The 13,672-nt window shown below is 57.4% G+C and overlaps 8 protein-coding genes across 8 annotated transcripts; 4 read left to right on the top strand and 4 right to left on the bottom strand.

The window, feature by feature from the left end:
- Positions 1 to 257: 257 nt before the first annotated feature.
- Positions 258 to 977, bottom strand: MVES1_000504 (uncharacterized protein; the record flags this gene model as incomplete). Its single annotated transcript, XM_056205364.1, has 1 exon — positions 258 to 977. One exon carries the CDS (start codon positions 975 to 977, stop codon positions 258 to 260), a length of 720 nt encoding a protein of 239 aa, XP_056061339.1.
- A 350-nt stretch (positions 978 to 1,327) lies between these two features.
- On the top strand, positions 1,328 to 5,266 carry MVES1_000503 (uncharacterized protein; the record flags this gene model as incomplete). The annotated part of the gene is made up of 1 exon (XM_056205363.1): positions 1,328 to 5,266. One exon carries the CDS (start codon positions 1,328 to 1,330, stop codon positions 5,264 to 5,266), a length of 3,939 nt encoding a protein of 1,312 aa, XP_056061338.1.
- A 44-nt stretch (positions 5,267 to 5,310) lies between these two features.
- RFC4 (replication factor C subunit 4) lies at positions 5,311 to 6,356 on the bottom strand (the record flags this gene model as incomplete). The annotated part of the gene is made up of 3 exons (XM_056205362.1): positions 5,311 to 5,340; positions 5,366 to 6,077; positions 6,103 to 6,356. 3 exons carry the CDS (start codon positions 6,354 to 6,356, stop codon positions 5,311 to 5,313), a joined length of 996 nt encoding a protein of 331 aa, XP_056061337.1.
- Positions 6,357 to 7,112: 756 nt separating this feature from the next.
- Positions 7,113 to 7,457, top strand: MVES1_000501 (uncharacterized protein; the record flags this gene model as incomplete). Its single annotated transcript, XM_056205361.1, has 2 exons — positions 7,113 to 7,155; positions 7,228 to 7,457. The coding sequence occupies 2 exons, from the start codon at positions 7,113 to 7,115 to the stop codon at positions 7,455 to 7,457; spliced, it is 273 nt and encodes a 90-aa protein (XP_056061336.1).
- Positions 7,458 to 7,611: 154 nt separating this feature from the next.
- On the top strand, positions 7,612 to 8,180 carry MVES1_000500 (uncharacterized protein; the record flags this gene model as incomplete). Its single annotated transcript, XM_056205360.1, has 2 exons — positions 7,612 to 8,130; positions 8,160 to 8,180. The coding sequence occupies 2 exons, from the start codon at positions 7,612 to 7,614 to the stop codon at positions 8,178 to 8,180; spliced, it is 540 nt and encodes a 179-aa protein (XP_056061335.1).
- A 182-nt stretch (positions 8,181 to 8,362) lies between these two features.
- PDX3 (pyridoxal 5'-phosphate synthase) lies at positions 8,363 to 10,792 on the bottom strand (the record flags this gene model as incomplete). The annotated part of the gene is made up of 9 exons (XM_056205359.1): positions 8,363 to 9,093; positions 9,203 to 9,263; positions 9,294 to 9,415; positions 9,447 to 9,621; positions 9,650 to 9,793; positions 9,906 to 9,916; positions 10,059 to 10,094; positions 10,121 to 10,595; positions 10,622 to 10,792. 9 exons carry the CDS (start codon positions 10,790 to 10,792, stop codon positions 8,363 to 8,365), a joined length of 1,926 nt encoding a protein of 641 aa, XP_056061334.1.
- Positions 10,793 to 10,878: 86 nt separating this feature from the next.
- GTR1 (GTP-binding protein gtr1) lies at positions 10,879 to 11,234 on the bottom strand (the record flags this gene model as incomplete). The annotated part of the gene is made up of 2 exons (XM_056205358.1): positions 10,879 to 11,196; positions 11,223 to 11,234. The coding sequence occupies 2 exons, from the start codon at positions 11,232 to 11,234 to the stop codon at positions 10,879 to 10,881; spliced, it is 330 nt and encodes a 109-aa protein (XP_056061333.1).
- Positions 11,235 to 11,269: 35 nt separating this feature from the next.
- Positions 11,270 to 13,669, top strand: MVES1_000497 (uncharacterized protein; the record flags this gene model as incomplete). Its single annotated transcript, XM_056205357.1, has 1 exon — positions 11,270 to 13,669. The coding sequence occupies one exon, from the start codon at positions 11,270 to 11,272 to the stop codon at positions 13,667 to 13,669; it is 2,400 nt and encodes a 799-aa protein (XP_056061332.1).
- Between the last annotated feature and the right edge of the window lie 3 nt (positions 13,670 to 13,672).

Raw genomic sequence — 13,672 nt, 5'->3', positions numbered from 1 at the left:
GAGACGTGAGAAACGCTCGTGTGTAAACAGCCTCAATACAGTAGCAAATGTACGGTCAGCTGTGTGTGAACCGGAAAATCCTGTCCATGCACACCAGAATGAATTCCGTACAAATTGTGCAAGTAAAAGGAGCGCGAGCGCAGCTTCGCGGACGCTGCGCCTGCATACCAAAACACCCACGCTCGGCCGGCGGGGCCACCAGCGTGCGCGTGCTGCGCCCACCACGCGTATGGTCACGTGAATAACACTCGAAAAAGCTACGGCAGCGGTACGATCCACAGGGCTGAGCACGCGAGCAGGAGCAAGGTGCAAAGCGCAGCAATCGCAAAAGGCGAGCGAGAATCAAGTCCAGATGCGGCATTGCACGAGCTGCACTGCCACTCAGAAAGAGGAGTATAGTGTTTCGGGTAGTACAACGAGAACTCAACCGCATTGTTCGGCGCAAAGTGGCCGCCGAGCGGGACAGCGTCGGGCCCATTATCGTCATAAATCATCAGTCTGTACTTGGCGCCGTCTAGATCGGGTAGACCCTGCGCAAGTGCTTGCGTGCGGTAGCCGTATGGGTACCATGTCACGCTCGTCTGTGTTGCGGGAATGCCAGCTGGGGAAGGCGCAATGGGGTATGTATTCCCGTTCTGGGAGCAGGATGCAACAATGTACAGCTTTTCCGGTGTGGTAGAAAGCGAGGTATACGACCAGCCAAACGTAACAGACACGTGCGGCGCAATCTTGAAGTAGGAGAGTTGGTCGGTTTGTGGGGGATGGGTCACGGTGAGGCCACCCGCAGGCTTGTCATCGTCGGCGCCGCGTGCAGATAGCGTCGGCGCGGCGACTGCTGCACGCCGTACAGGCGTTGCGGGCGTCGGCACTGCGCCACGCAGACGCGGATTGGGTATTGCGCCGTGGCCGCTCGAAGATGCCAGTGCACGCACCTGCACAGTCCACACTAGCAAAAGTGTAGAAAAAAGGACCCGCATCGTCAACTAGCGCAACACGAGCGTGGAGCGTCGGGGCGAGGGACGCGGTGCACAAGAGCGAGCGGTGCGGCGCAGCGGCGCAGCGGCGCACGTAGGTGGAAGCAGCGCCAACATTTGACCACGTGCATTTCTGCGAAATTCTGCATGGCGTGCAGGTTGCATGCGTGTTGTTGACACCGCGTGGCTGTCAGCACCTGTCGTGTCCCCAAGTGCAGGGTTTTGCATCTACGCGAGGGCCGCGTGCAAGGTTGGCTTGTTTCCCCCCTTTACCACCTCCACGACCGGCTACATCCGTCGGCGTTTTGTAGGCGCGCGACTGCTACGTCTGCGCGTGAGACGGGACAGACAGCATGGCGATATTTGGTAAGAAGCGCTCCAGCGAAAAAGAGCGCCCGCAGCAGCCATTCGACGCTGCTGCGGGCGCTGGTGTCACGCTTGTAGGCAACAATGCCAACGCGCGCCAGACCGGCAGGCCCGGGCTAATGTCGCGTATCGTTTCGCACACGCGCTCCGAGAGCGAGCAAAATGACGCGAGTAAGCTCGCGGGACTGATGCCGGATACGTCGGCGTCGTTCAGCGCCAATCCGGACGCTGTGTCCCATGCCCCGCATCTGGGCAGTGCCAACGTGCCAGTGCTGAGCCAGTCGCTTCCTAGTGGCATCATTCCCCCCAATACTGCGCGCGAGCACGACATGGCTGAGCAGGTCCAGCCGCAGCTTGTTACTTCACAGGCTGCGGATCCGGAATTTGCCGCGGCGCAGCCCGCCATCCGCAAAGTTGTACCGCACAATGCAGCATCCCCAGCCATAGAAGGCTCCCAGCTTCAAGAGCGCACTCGCCAGCAAAACATTGTGTATCCCTGGGGCCAGAAACAGATCACAATGAACCCCCCGCGGTTCCTCGACGAGTCGCGCCGCGCGCCGCCGGGTGTGCTGAGCCCGCCGCCGTTTCCGCGATACGGCCACGCAAGCAACCAGTCGACTGGCTCGAATAACGAGGTATACATCTTTGGTGGCCTTGTCCGTGATAGTGTCAAAAACGACATGTACATTACCAAGGTGGAGCACACCCAGATCCAGCGGTCTAACGGCGTCAAGACAGACATTGCACTGAATGCGACCCTCGTTCAAACTTCTGGACAGGCACCACTGCCCCGTGTTGGACACGCTGCTGTGCTTGTCTCCAATGTGTTTATCCTCTGGGGCGGTGATACAAAGATCCGGGCCGAGGACAAGCAGGACGATGCGCTGTACCTTTTGAACCTGAACAACCGCGAGTGGACGCGCGTCCTTGCCGGAGCCATCAACGGCGCCGGTCCCATTGGCCGTTACGGCCACACTCTCTCCGTCATCGGCTCCAACCTCTTTGTATTTGGCGGGCAAGTCGAGTCCACCTTTTTTGACGAGCTTTGGCGGTTCGACCTGAACAGCCTCAAAACGACGCCCACCTGGGAGCTTGTTCAAACGAATGGGAATACGCCGCCGCGCCGCACGGGCCATTCGAGCATCGTGTACCGCAACCGGCTTTACATATTTGGCGGCACAGACAGCAACTTTCACTACAATGATACGTGGTGCTTTGACCTCGTTACCTATACGTGGACGGAGCTCAAGTGCGTTGGCTATATCCCTGCCCCTCGCGAAGGCCACGCTGCTTGTATGGTCGACGATATTATGTACGTCTTTGGCGGTCGCGGCGTGGACGGCAACGATCTCGGTGATCTTGCCAGCTTCAAGATCACGAGTCACCGCTGGTTTATGTTTGCACACATGGGACCGGCGCCATTTGGCCGCTCGGGTCACACAATGGTCACCACCGGAAACAGGATCTTGGTCGTCGGTGGCGAGTCTTTTACAGGCGCTGTACAGGACGAGCCGACCTGCATGCATGTTTTGGATACCACGAAAATCAAGTATCCCGCCAAATCCGAGCGCGGCGCAAAATCGCAAGCGGAAGAACAGCCAGAGAGTAAGTCGCCTGCACCTGCGACCAAGGACATGAATGCGGGCATGGAGCCTGTTCCGCTCCCTGTCACCACCTCGCAAACGACCGGAAGCGTGCCTGCACCACCCGAGTTTGCATCGCCGCGCCAAGAGTTACCCGCGTCTTCATACGAAGCGACCATACCAGACGTGCCCCCTCCAGTAATCCCGCAAGTATCCAGCACACCCGAGCTTATGAACGCGGCAAATCCGTACGCCGCCCCCCAGCCAGCGCTCACCCAGGAAGAGCTGGCCGGCCTTGCGCCGCCTGTGCAAGCAAACCTGTGGGCTGCGCCCATGCCCGATGCCGCGCTCGAACCGGTAGTAGAAACGCGCGCACCCCCGGCCGTAGCACCGCCACCGCCGCCGGCCGCCAGCCAGCTTGAGCGCACGCCGAGCCTGGCCAAGCCGTCCAGTGCACTGGACGCGAGCGACAGCGCACGCACCTCGGAAATGTGGCTTGCATCCATGCTGGCCTTGGCGGTCAAGCAAGGATTTGTCCCCCCCACCCAAGCGCCGCTTGTCCAAGACACGCTGGATGTAGAGACGCTGGATGTGGGCCAGGACGGGTCGGGGCAGGAAGCCACGATCAAGTCGCTCCTCACACTCAAGACGCAGATTGCAGCCGTGCGCACTGGCCTCAACGAGCAGATGCAAACAGAAGAAACACGCATGGCTGCTCAGGAGCGCGCACGCCTTGCTGCTTTGCAAGAAGCGGCGTACTACCGTGCAAAGCTCGTTGCCAGCGAATCTTCGAACAATATTGACGAGCGCGTGCATTTGGAGCGCCAGCGCGTTGCACAGCTCGAGAAGCTCCTGACCACAGCGACGCGCGAAAATGCCGAGCTGGACCGCAAAGTAGCTGTTTTGCACGATCAGGCTAGGCTCGAGGCGCGGCTGCGTAGCCTCGCCGAAGACCGGCTCTCAGAAACGACAAAGCGCGCCGTCGCTGCCGAGGAGGCGCACATCAAGGTGTACGATGAGTACTCTGCGCTGCAGAAACACACCTACGTCACAGAATCCTTGCTGCGCGACCACGCCGCGGAGATTTCTGCACTCACATCTACGCTGGCCAAGCAGCAGTCGGAACGCGGCGTTCTAGAAGATCAAGTCAGCACGACGAACCGCAGCGTCGAGACGAGTCGCGCCGCATTTGCCCAGTTCCAAGAGGCGCTAAACGCCGCGCATGCGCAAAACGGCGAGTACGAGCGGCAACGTGCAGAGCACATGCGCCAGTACGACACGCAGAGCCAAACGGTTATGCAACTGCGCACAGACCTGCAAGCGCGCGCCGCCGAGTTGGAGGCGAAGAACGAGCAACTCGAACAGCAAGCAGCGGTCGTCGCCGAGCTCGAGACGATTGTGAACAACTTGCAGCGCGAGGCACAGACGCATCGCGAAGCGGCCACCGGCGGCCTCGCTCAGCTGCTTGCGCTGCAAAACACGCGCGATTCGCTCGACACTTCGCGCGATGCGAGCCATACCAACGCCGAGTTTATCCAGGCGCTCCAAGACGAAGCACGCTCTCTCCACAACCTCCAGCAAGAGTCGCGCAGGGCGGTGGACAACATGGCCCTTACGGTGCAAGAGACGACAGAGCGCGCAAATCAACTGCAGCGCACGAACAATAAGCTGTATAATGAAGTGAGTGTACAGCGCAAGCAACTTGCTCAAGCACTGCACGACCTCGCGATGGTAAAGGACAATGCTCAAGCCGCGCGCTCCTCGGACGATTCGCGCCAGATGGAAGAGTTTACAGTGAAGAACATGGCTCTCCGGCAGCTCTTGTCCGAGCACAATGTCGACGTGCCTGACGACGATGTGCTTGCGAACCCCCAAATTTGGCGCGACCGCCGAACAACGCAGCTCGAGCGCGATTTGGAGCGATGCAAGGAGAACGCGATGAACAATGCAATCGAGCTTGAGCGCAGCCAGGACCGGCTTCACCAGGTCAGCCTGCAGCTCGAAAAGACGGTGCGCGATGCGCGGACAAGCAAGACGCTCGACACGCGTGCAGAGCTCCAGGCGCTGCGTCAGCGTGCAGAAGAAGCAGAGTACCGCTTGGACGAGGCCGTGGTACAGCATCAGGAACGCACATCGCAGCTGGAGAACGACTATTTGACCGCCGTGCAATTTGTGCGGAATACGGAAAACATGCTGCGCCGCTTGAAGGAAGAACACCTCAAGCTGCGCCAGGATAATGCCGAGCTGCGCTCCGGCGCGCATCCCCGATCCTCTTCGGCGGGAGAGGAACGGCGAGGATATGCGCAGCCGCGGTCAGCCGTGCATCGGACCACAGGCGCGTAGTGAACTGTACGTAATGTGTGAATACGCAATGTAAAAGCTACTCGCTACAACACAAACAAGGTGGGATTCATCGACTGGGTGAGCCATGCGCCGACGTACCAACTTGGCGAGGCGCGCAATGAGACCGCTCAGTTGCAGGAGCGTTGCGACGCCTTCGAGAGTCCTCATGTGTGTCCATCCGATCTCGCGAATGTACTCGAGCTTCACAGGGTCTGGCAAAGCGTCCATCGTTTTCACGACGCGGAAAAGCGTCGCGACAATGTCCAGCGGAGAGTAGCCCAACGCCCAGATCTCGTCAAGCCTGTCCAGCGCCGCGTCCAAGTCTCCTTGGTTGCATGCGGACAAGATCTCGCGGACAACCATGGGGTGCGGCTGATCACACACCCGGAATACATTGTCCGGACTCACGTAGCCCTGCCCGGTCCAGGTAGACTGCAAGTTATTGACCGCTTGCCGCAGGTCACCCTCAGCAGTAAATACAATCGCAGCGAGCCCTTCATCCGCATACTCGACGTGCTCTGCCTTGCAAATCTCGACGAGGCGCTTTAGAATTTCGTCGTCCTGCACGCGGCCAAATCGCAGAATCGCGCATCGACTCTGGATCGGCTCGATAATCTTGTTGGATTGGTTGCATGCAAAGCAGAAACGTGTAGTGTTGGCATATATTTCCATCGTGCGGCGCAGTGCCTGCTGCGCACCTGGCGTCATGCTATCCGCCTCGTCGAGTATAATGATCTTGTGCCGGCCAGACGGCAGCGAAACTTTTTTCTGTGCAAACGACTTGATTTTGTTGCGCACGACATCGATGCCGCTGTGGTTAGCAAGAGTGCACGTACCGATCATCTGATGCATTCAGCTCCAATACAGCGTCTTTGTACGCATCGCCCAGCAAGGCATGTGCAAGACAGTGCACGCTTGTTGTCTTCCCGATGCCAGGCAAGCCAGACACGAGCAGGTGGGGTACGTTGCCGTTCTCTTCAATCACGCGGAGACGATCTACCGTAGCAGAATTCCCGACAATGTCGCGCAGCGCCTTGGGCCTGTGCTTTTCGACCCACGGCAGCTGGTATCCGACAGTGCTGCCTGACATGCCGCTTCAAGACGCGCCGCCGCCGCAGCTTCGTTTTAGTCACGTGGTATGCACGAACCACTACGACAGCCTGGCTATGTACAAGCGGTCCTCGAGCAGGAGCAGGAGGCTCGCTACAAGGCCAAGTAGTGTGCCGCAGATGAGTGCGACACCAACTATCACGTACAGCTGATATGCAAGGCCCATCACGCGCGCAATAGCCTCTAATGGCCAAGCCACCAGTACGGTGTACAATGCAGTCCAGACATAGAAAAAGGGGGCACCAAGTTGCGTAGAGCAGTGTGAAAAGACACGCAAGACACTCCGTGCGAGTGTATAGGGAATCAACACAACTGCGATACAGAGTTGTAGGAGCGTGCTGGCAATGGAGAAGAAGATCGCAGCGCAGCGCAGCACAGTTTGTGTGACGTACGATGGGACGTGCATCGCACGCACCAGATTTGGAGCTGGCTTGTGTACTGGGACAATGGGCGGGGCGGCATATAGAGTTGGAGCGGGGCCGGTGGAGGATCTTACCGATGTGCAGGGTTGCTTGCCGACCAGCGCGCAATGATGGACACGCGCATCGTGTAGTGCTTCCATGTATGCAATCAGCTCAGTATGCTCGGTCTCTTGCCCATCCCGCGCAATAGTACATCCCACCAACGCAAGTCCAAGCATACATCGTCGCCAATGCATCCCACGTGTTGAAATGGGATGGCGAGTGTGCGCGGGTAAAAATGTGGAGAAATGGCCAATTCGGCGCCGCGCACCGTCATGCATCCGTACCTGGTAACGTTTGAGGATTTGCCGCAGTGGGGTGCGTGTGCGAGTGGATGCTAACATGCAGCGCAGGATAATGCGTATATTCGTACCGGCTATCGGCGGCCAGGCGATGCACCGCCGCGCGTCCCTTCCAAAGAAAATCCACTGCCCGTCCCGGAAAAACATACGGCGCACACGACTAAACGCAGTGTGCCCGCGACGCGGCGCCATGTACCCGGCGCAACGCAATCTGTGATGCAGGAGCAGGAGACGTATTGCCACGACTCGTACTACCGATGCTGGCGGAGTATATGGGACTACTGGCACAATGAAACAGGTACGCTTGCTTCTAACTGATGCAGTGAATATCCACACCCATCTAATCGGAGCCGTCGTTGCCATCGGTCTGCTGTGTGCGCACCTTGCTGGGATGGGAGGACTTCCGTACACGCTATGGCCCGCGCCAAGCTCCGTCGTACCCCCAGTGCCGCACTTGCGTGCATCGCCTCAGATGCGCGCGGCGGATAAGATGGATATGCTCACGCTTGGCATCTTTTTGAGCGGCACGATCTTCTGTTTGACGTGTAGTGCTGTGTACCACAGCGTTTCGTGTTGCTCCCAGGCAGTCGCCAAAAAATTTAACCGCCTCGATTACATGGGCATTGTTGTCCTGACGGTGGGCAGCAATATTCCTGCACTGCGTTTCGGATTGTACTGTCATCCGAAGGAAATGGCATGGTACACGGTGCTGATCGTGTCGCTGGGATTTCTTGCTTTGTACGTGCTCATCAAGCCGCAGTACGCCACGGCCAAATACAGGCCCGTGCGCGCTGGCCTTTTTATTGCGCTGGGACTTTGTGGAATTGCGCCCATACTGCACATGCTCACTCTGACGCGGCGCTTTGATTTCCTTTTTGCGACGCTCGGATTTGGGTACATCGCATGGAGTGGTTTCGTTTACATATTTGGCGCAATGCTCTACGTCGCGCACTTCCCTGAAAGGTTCGCAACTGGGACATTCGATTACATTGTACGTACAGTGCTGCGTACTTACCCCAGGGATCTTCGCACCAGCTGTAGGTATTGAGAGCATGCTTACAACAGGTTCCATATTTGTGTGCTCATCGCCGCGACACTGCATCTCATCGCCATGCGACAGAGCTACACTTTTTGGCACGCGGTCGAAACGTTCCAAGGCGATGCATCGCGCACGGCAGTGTGCCGCGTCCTCACACAGTATGGGTACACATAGGCTTTGTAGATTACGGGCCAAGCGCTTCGATTGTCCACGTCGATGCGTCGTCGAGAGGAGACTGGGTGTTTGGATCGCGCACGTACCGGAATCGATCGTGCAGGCGATTCATGCGCCCTGCCCAGAACTCAACTTCGTCGGGAACGACGCGGTAGCCACCCCAGAACGGAGGCAGGGGTATATGCTTGGAAGCGTCGTCTGTGCTCTGCACGCCGAACTTGGCCTCGGTATTTTTAACGCGCTCGGTCAATTCCTCGCGCGAGACGATAGGCTCGCTTTGAGGGCTCGCCCAGGCGCCGATCTTGCTTCCCAGCGGCCGAGCGTCGTAGTAGGACTGCGAAGCTTGCTCCGACAAGCGCTCTACACGGCCCAGCACACGCACACTACGGAACACTTGCGGCCAGTAAAATGTCAGCGAGCACCACGGATTCGCCTCGAGCTCGTTGCCTTTGCGCGATAAGTAGTTCGTAAAAAATTGGAATCCATCATTGCCGGCGTGTTTCAAAAGCACCATGCGTGCACTGGGCCTCGGTGCATCTACACGCCATCCAGATTTGTCCACTTGCGTATTTGTCAATGCGGGCGGAAGTGCGTTGGGCAGCGCGGTGGTGCATAATGTCATGGCCTCTGGTTCTAGCACCCCAGCGTCAACCGCCTCGGCATACCACTTGGAAAACAAGGTCATTGGCGTGGGCGTGAGGTCATCGAAAGTGAAGCCGCTAGATTGATACTGCGTGCGCCCTGAAATGTTCATCGTGGCAAACGTAACAACGCGGGGAAGTGCAAGGCCGATACATCGGGCCTAACGGAAAAGCGGTCTATGCATTTACAGGGTAAAGTCACTACTAACGGAACATGCGCAGGTATGCGAGGAGCAGTGCACCGGCACCAGTAGCGACACCGACAAGGTACTACATGTGAGTTGCGGGGAAAAAACGTACCTGGAGGACGTTGAATTTCGCACTTTGGATGCTGGTGCGTATGCCTGCGATCTCCGACTCGATGCGAGTATCGACTTCCTTAATCTTGAGCGCATGTACTGCAGACTCGTCGCGGATGCGGCCTCTAGTCAACAACAACACCACATAACGTACCCTTTTCCAAGTTCAGGTCCAGTCGCACGCCGGCTGTAGTCCGGGTAATTTCTTCCCGCAAGCGCTGTTTCAGCTTCTCTACGTCTGCCATCAGCCGCTCATTCTCCGATTTCATCATCACAAAGTCACTGCGCTCTAGCAGCTGGATCTCCGACTTGAGTTTCGCGAAATCAACCTGTGGTGAGCGTTGGCAAGCTACCCACTTTTTGTGTATACGAAAGGCGCTCTGCCTCATCGCGGCGTACGAGACCCCGCGCAAAGTTATCAATGCTCTCATTGATCACACCTGTAAGCGCAGTCACTAGGACATCTGCCTGCTTGCGGTCGATCCCCGCTTCCTCGAGTCGCTCGACAAATGCATTCGAGTCAAAGTGTGCATTCCGTGCCAGGGACGAATGGAAGAGGGATATACGGTGTGAAGCACACAGCCCCGGTGTATGTAGAACTCGGGGAACGCACCTCGGCACGCGCTGCATCCAAGCCATGGAGCCTAGCATGATCAACACCAACCGTGGCGCGAGAAGGCCGACAGGTCCACTGCACGTGACTATTCGCGAATATCGGGTATCGGCTATGTGGAGTGAATCGATTGGAGCCGCTCAAAGTGCGCACGGCTCAGCTCGACATTGCGCTTGACCGCAGGCATTTCTGTGGTGAGCAAGCAGGCGACGTACCAATGGCCGGTGTTGTGACGACGACAAGGATATAAGTCGAGGAAGTGAGTACGTCCAAGTACGCGCCGAACTCTGGCGTGCTAATCTCCAGCGCCTGCATTTGCTGATTCGCATCCATGCACGCAATTTTGAAATGCTTGACCAACTCGCTGATCCGCTCGAACCGATCGCTCGCAAAGGCACCCGTGCTCTGCCGCAGCGAATTGTGTGCAAGCAGCATTGAGTCAGAGAGGCCCTCTAGCAGCACCTTATCCGAGTCCTTGTCCTGGTCACGATTCACCTCGTCGCTGACCATGGGTGCATCCAAAGGCTGCTTTGCCTCCGGGTCCAGATTCGTGTAGTAGGAAAGGGCCAGGAATGTGGCACGTTCAAACAGAACAATCTCGGACGCGGAGCATATACTCGCGAGGTGCGCAAGATGTTTCTCGATCTGCTCTGCGTCGGGCACGAGGGTATGAATGATGCTGGACCAAGCCTGTAATTAGCGTATTGCAAACGTACCCTAAACAGAGATGCATCCCAAATACTCGTCGCAAAGCAGTGCATCTGCAGCGAGTCTGGCACATTCGGCGAGGAGGAATGCATCTGCAGCGCTTCGCGCGCCTTGTGGCGCAAATCCGCGACGCGGCTCATATACAGTGCCTTGCGCCGCGACGGCTCGATCAAATCCATCTTATGTAAAAGGCAAAACACCCTGGCACCCGGAGAGTTACTCTGCAATGCCGCAATACATTCGCTTTCGTCAGCCGCGCAGAGACCTACCGAAAGTAGCGCAAATCCGCGTCCCACTCGTGCGTATCGTCGTCGTCCTCAGTACTGACCAAATCCACGACGTAGATAAGCGCTCCCACAGCACTGAACACGTTTCCTTTTTGTGTATCCATATAACTCTCCATGTACGTCTTCTGTCCCCCGCAATCCCACAAATTCAGCACGAGGTTGCCGGGAAAGCGTACATGGGAATGCTCGACCTCGATTGTGCTGCCGAGCCGCTTGGTATCTTCGGGACGGTAAGCGCTAAATATAAACGAGCGCATGGACGTCTTGCCCGAACCGGACTTGCCCATCAACAGAATCTGGCATTAGCGTTTGCGCCACGCACCTTGCGCTTCATCGTCGCCAAGGGTGAACGGGTGGAGCGCGCTTTGCATGGGATTTACGTACGGTTTAAAACGTGCGCATGTGGACCCTACCCCCGTTGGACTTGTTGCGCCACCCATGCTACGCGAGCTGTGCATCTACCTGCTCGGTGGCGTCACATTCATCCCGCTGTGTATACTACTTCTCAACATATGTGATTCTTTGCCGGAGCCGCCAAACCCACCTCTCGAGCCGCGCGCCCTTACTTCCGATGACGAGCCTGGCGGCGATACGGACGCGCTGCGCCTGCTGGCGGAGACGGAAAAAGACCGTACGGAGACGGCTTCTATACGGTCTTCCGGTAGCGCAAGCAGTCGAAAAGCACTTTTTTCGTGGCTGATCGTGCGCCCGACGTCCAAAGGACTCCCGCGAAAAAGCGACGCGTATTTTGCGAGGGACGGCTCGCGCATTCCTCCGAATTGGCGGCATGTCGCGCCGAGCACTGACAATCCAGCCACATCATCTACCGATGGCACTGTACAACGAACGAACTACATGAGCATGATGTACCGCAACATTCGCGGCGCACCGACCGTGGGCCCCGATATTCCCCAAGACACGGACGGCGACCCCGCCTTTGCCTCGGATACTTCACACGCCCAAGACGAGCACGGAATATACTTTGCGATTCTGAGCAAATCGATGCTTTATTTGTACAATTCTGACGATGCGGCGCGTGCTGGTACCGAGTGCATCGCTTCCATACACCTGCCGAGCAAACGCGTGAGTATGTGGGAGCGCGAAGTGGGCGATGTGGAAGGCGCGCACTTGGACGGAGAGAAGAAGCCAATATGCTCCGATGGTACATTGTTTACGAAGCGAAATGCCATCCATATTGCGTCGATGCAGCCGGGCGGTCCACAATGGTACATCATGACTCCCAGGGCCAAGCTGCTAGAAGACTGGTACCATGCGCTTGTCGATGCATCGTCCAAAGCAGACATGCACTGGTCGGACTTGATCAATGCCTTCGATATGCGCACCTTGATTGCTACATTGGACGACCATCCCGATGAGCTACAGCTTCGGTGGCTCAATGCATTGCTTGGCCGCGTTTTTCTCGCCGCTTCGCGCACGCACCGCTTCCAAGAGTTTGTCGAGAGTCGTATTTTGCGCAGACTCCAACGCATGAGCTTTCCCCGGCTTTTGAGTGACGTGCAGCTAAACTCTGTTGATACAGGACACGCTGCCCCGACGTTTGGCCGTCCCGTTCTCAAATCCTTGACGCACAATGGACACACGGATATGGAAGTGCATGTGCGCTACCACGGTCGCATGCACATTGAAATCTCCGCGACACTCACCATTCCGCTTGGACAGCGGTTCAAGTCGTACAGAGTGCCCGTCGTGCTTGCCGTGATTCTGCGGTCCTTGGAAGGCACAATGCAGCTCGAAATCAATCCGCCGCCGAGCAACCGCATCTGGTACGGATTCACAAGCATGCCAAAGATGGACATTGTCGTTGAACCCGTCGTCTCCACGCGCCGGGTGCGTTGGTCGCTCATCACCGGCCTGATTGAAAATCGCATCCGCGAGAGCGTGGCAGAGAGTCTGGTTGTACCGCACATGAACAGTGTGTCGTTCTTCAATACGCAGTCAGAGGCGCGCCGCGGCGGTATATGGAACGAGGCGCTTGTGCAGCGACAAGAGAAGCTCGCGCCAGTGGAAAAGTCTTACTCCACGAGCCCCACGTTGGATGTACCGCTTAACTACACGCCCAGCCCCGACACTCCCATCTCGCCACTCGAGAACGGCACGCAGAAATCCCTGCGGCGTAGGACCCGGCTTTGCCCGTGGCTCGTTAAGCAGCCGGACAGCGCTTTAGACAGTGCACAGAGCAACACGGATTTTTCTTTGCAAAACCGCGACCTGCCCGAGCGCAGCTTGTCTACTCCCGACGCTGTGTTGAGACAAAGCACGAATAAGTCTGATAGCCAGCCTACCTCGCCGGACGTGCTTGCGCATCGCACCTATTGCTCGGATGCCGACGCGTCGCATACGCCGCTACGCGCGCGTGTGACCACACTGGCGAAATCACTGCAAGACAAGGACACACGCCAAACAGCGACGAAAGACGCCAAAGATGCGCTGAAGCGGGGCTGGGCGACGTGGAGTACTCGTCTTGCAGACACAAAAACCAAGCCGGCAGACGACCAACGTAAGTCGAGTGTGTCGTCCATGCCACCCGCAATCCCCCCGCGAGTACCGGCGGGCACAGGAGAGAGTAAAATTGCAAACATTGACGAGGCGGCCAAGGCGTTGCGCAGCACGGAAAAGAGCCCGGCACCAGTGCCAAGCGAGACACTACCTTTGAAGCTAGACATACCCACCCCTGTCCAAAACAAGCCAACGGTGGACAAGGGAGAGTACGGTATTTTTCTACACGAGGCACATAATCTTTTGTTATAATAC

Source organism: Malassezia vespertilionis, chromosome 1 (genome assembly GCF_029542925.1).
Source record: "Malassezia vespertilionis chromosome 1, complete sequence".
In the NCBI taxonomy this organism is placed as follows: domain Eukaryota; kingdom Fungi; phylum Basidiomycota; class Malasseziomycetes; order Malasseziales; family Malasseziaceae; genus Malassezia; species Malassezia vespertilionis.
This window is presented reverse-complemented; position numbering and strand designations above follow the sequence as displayed.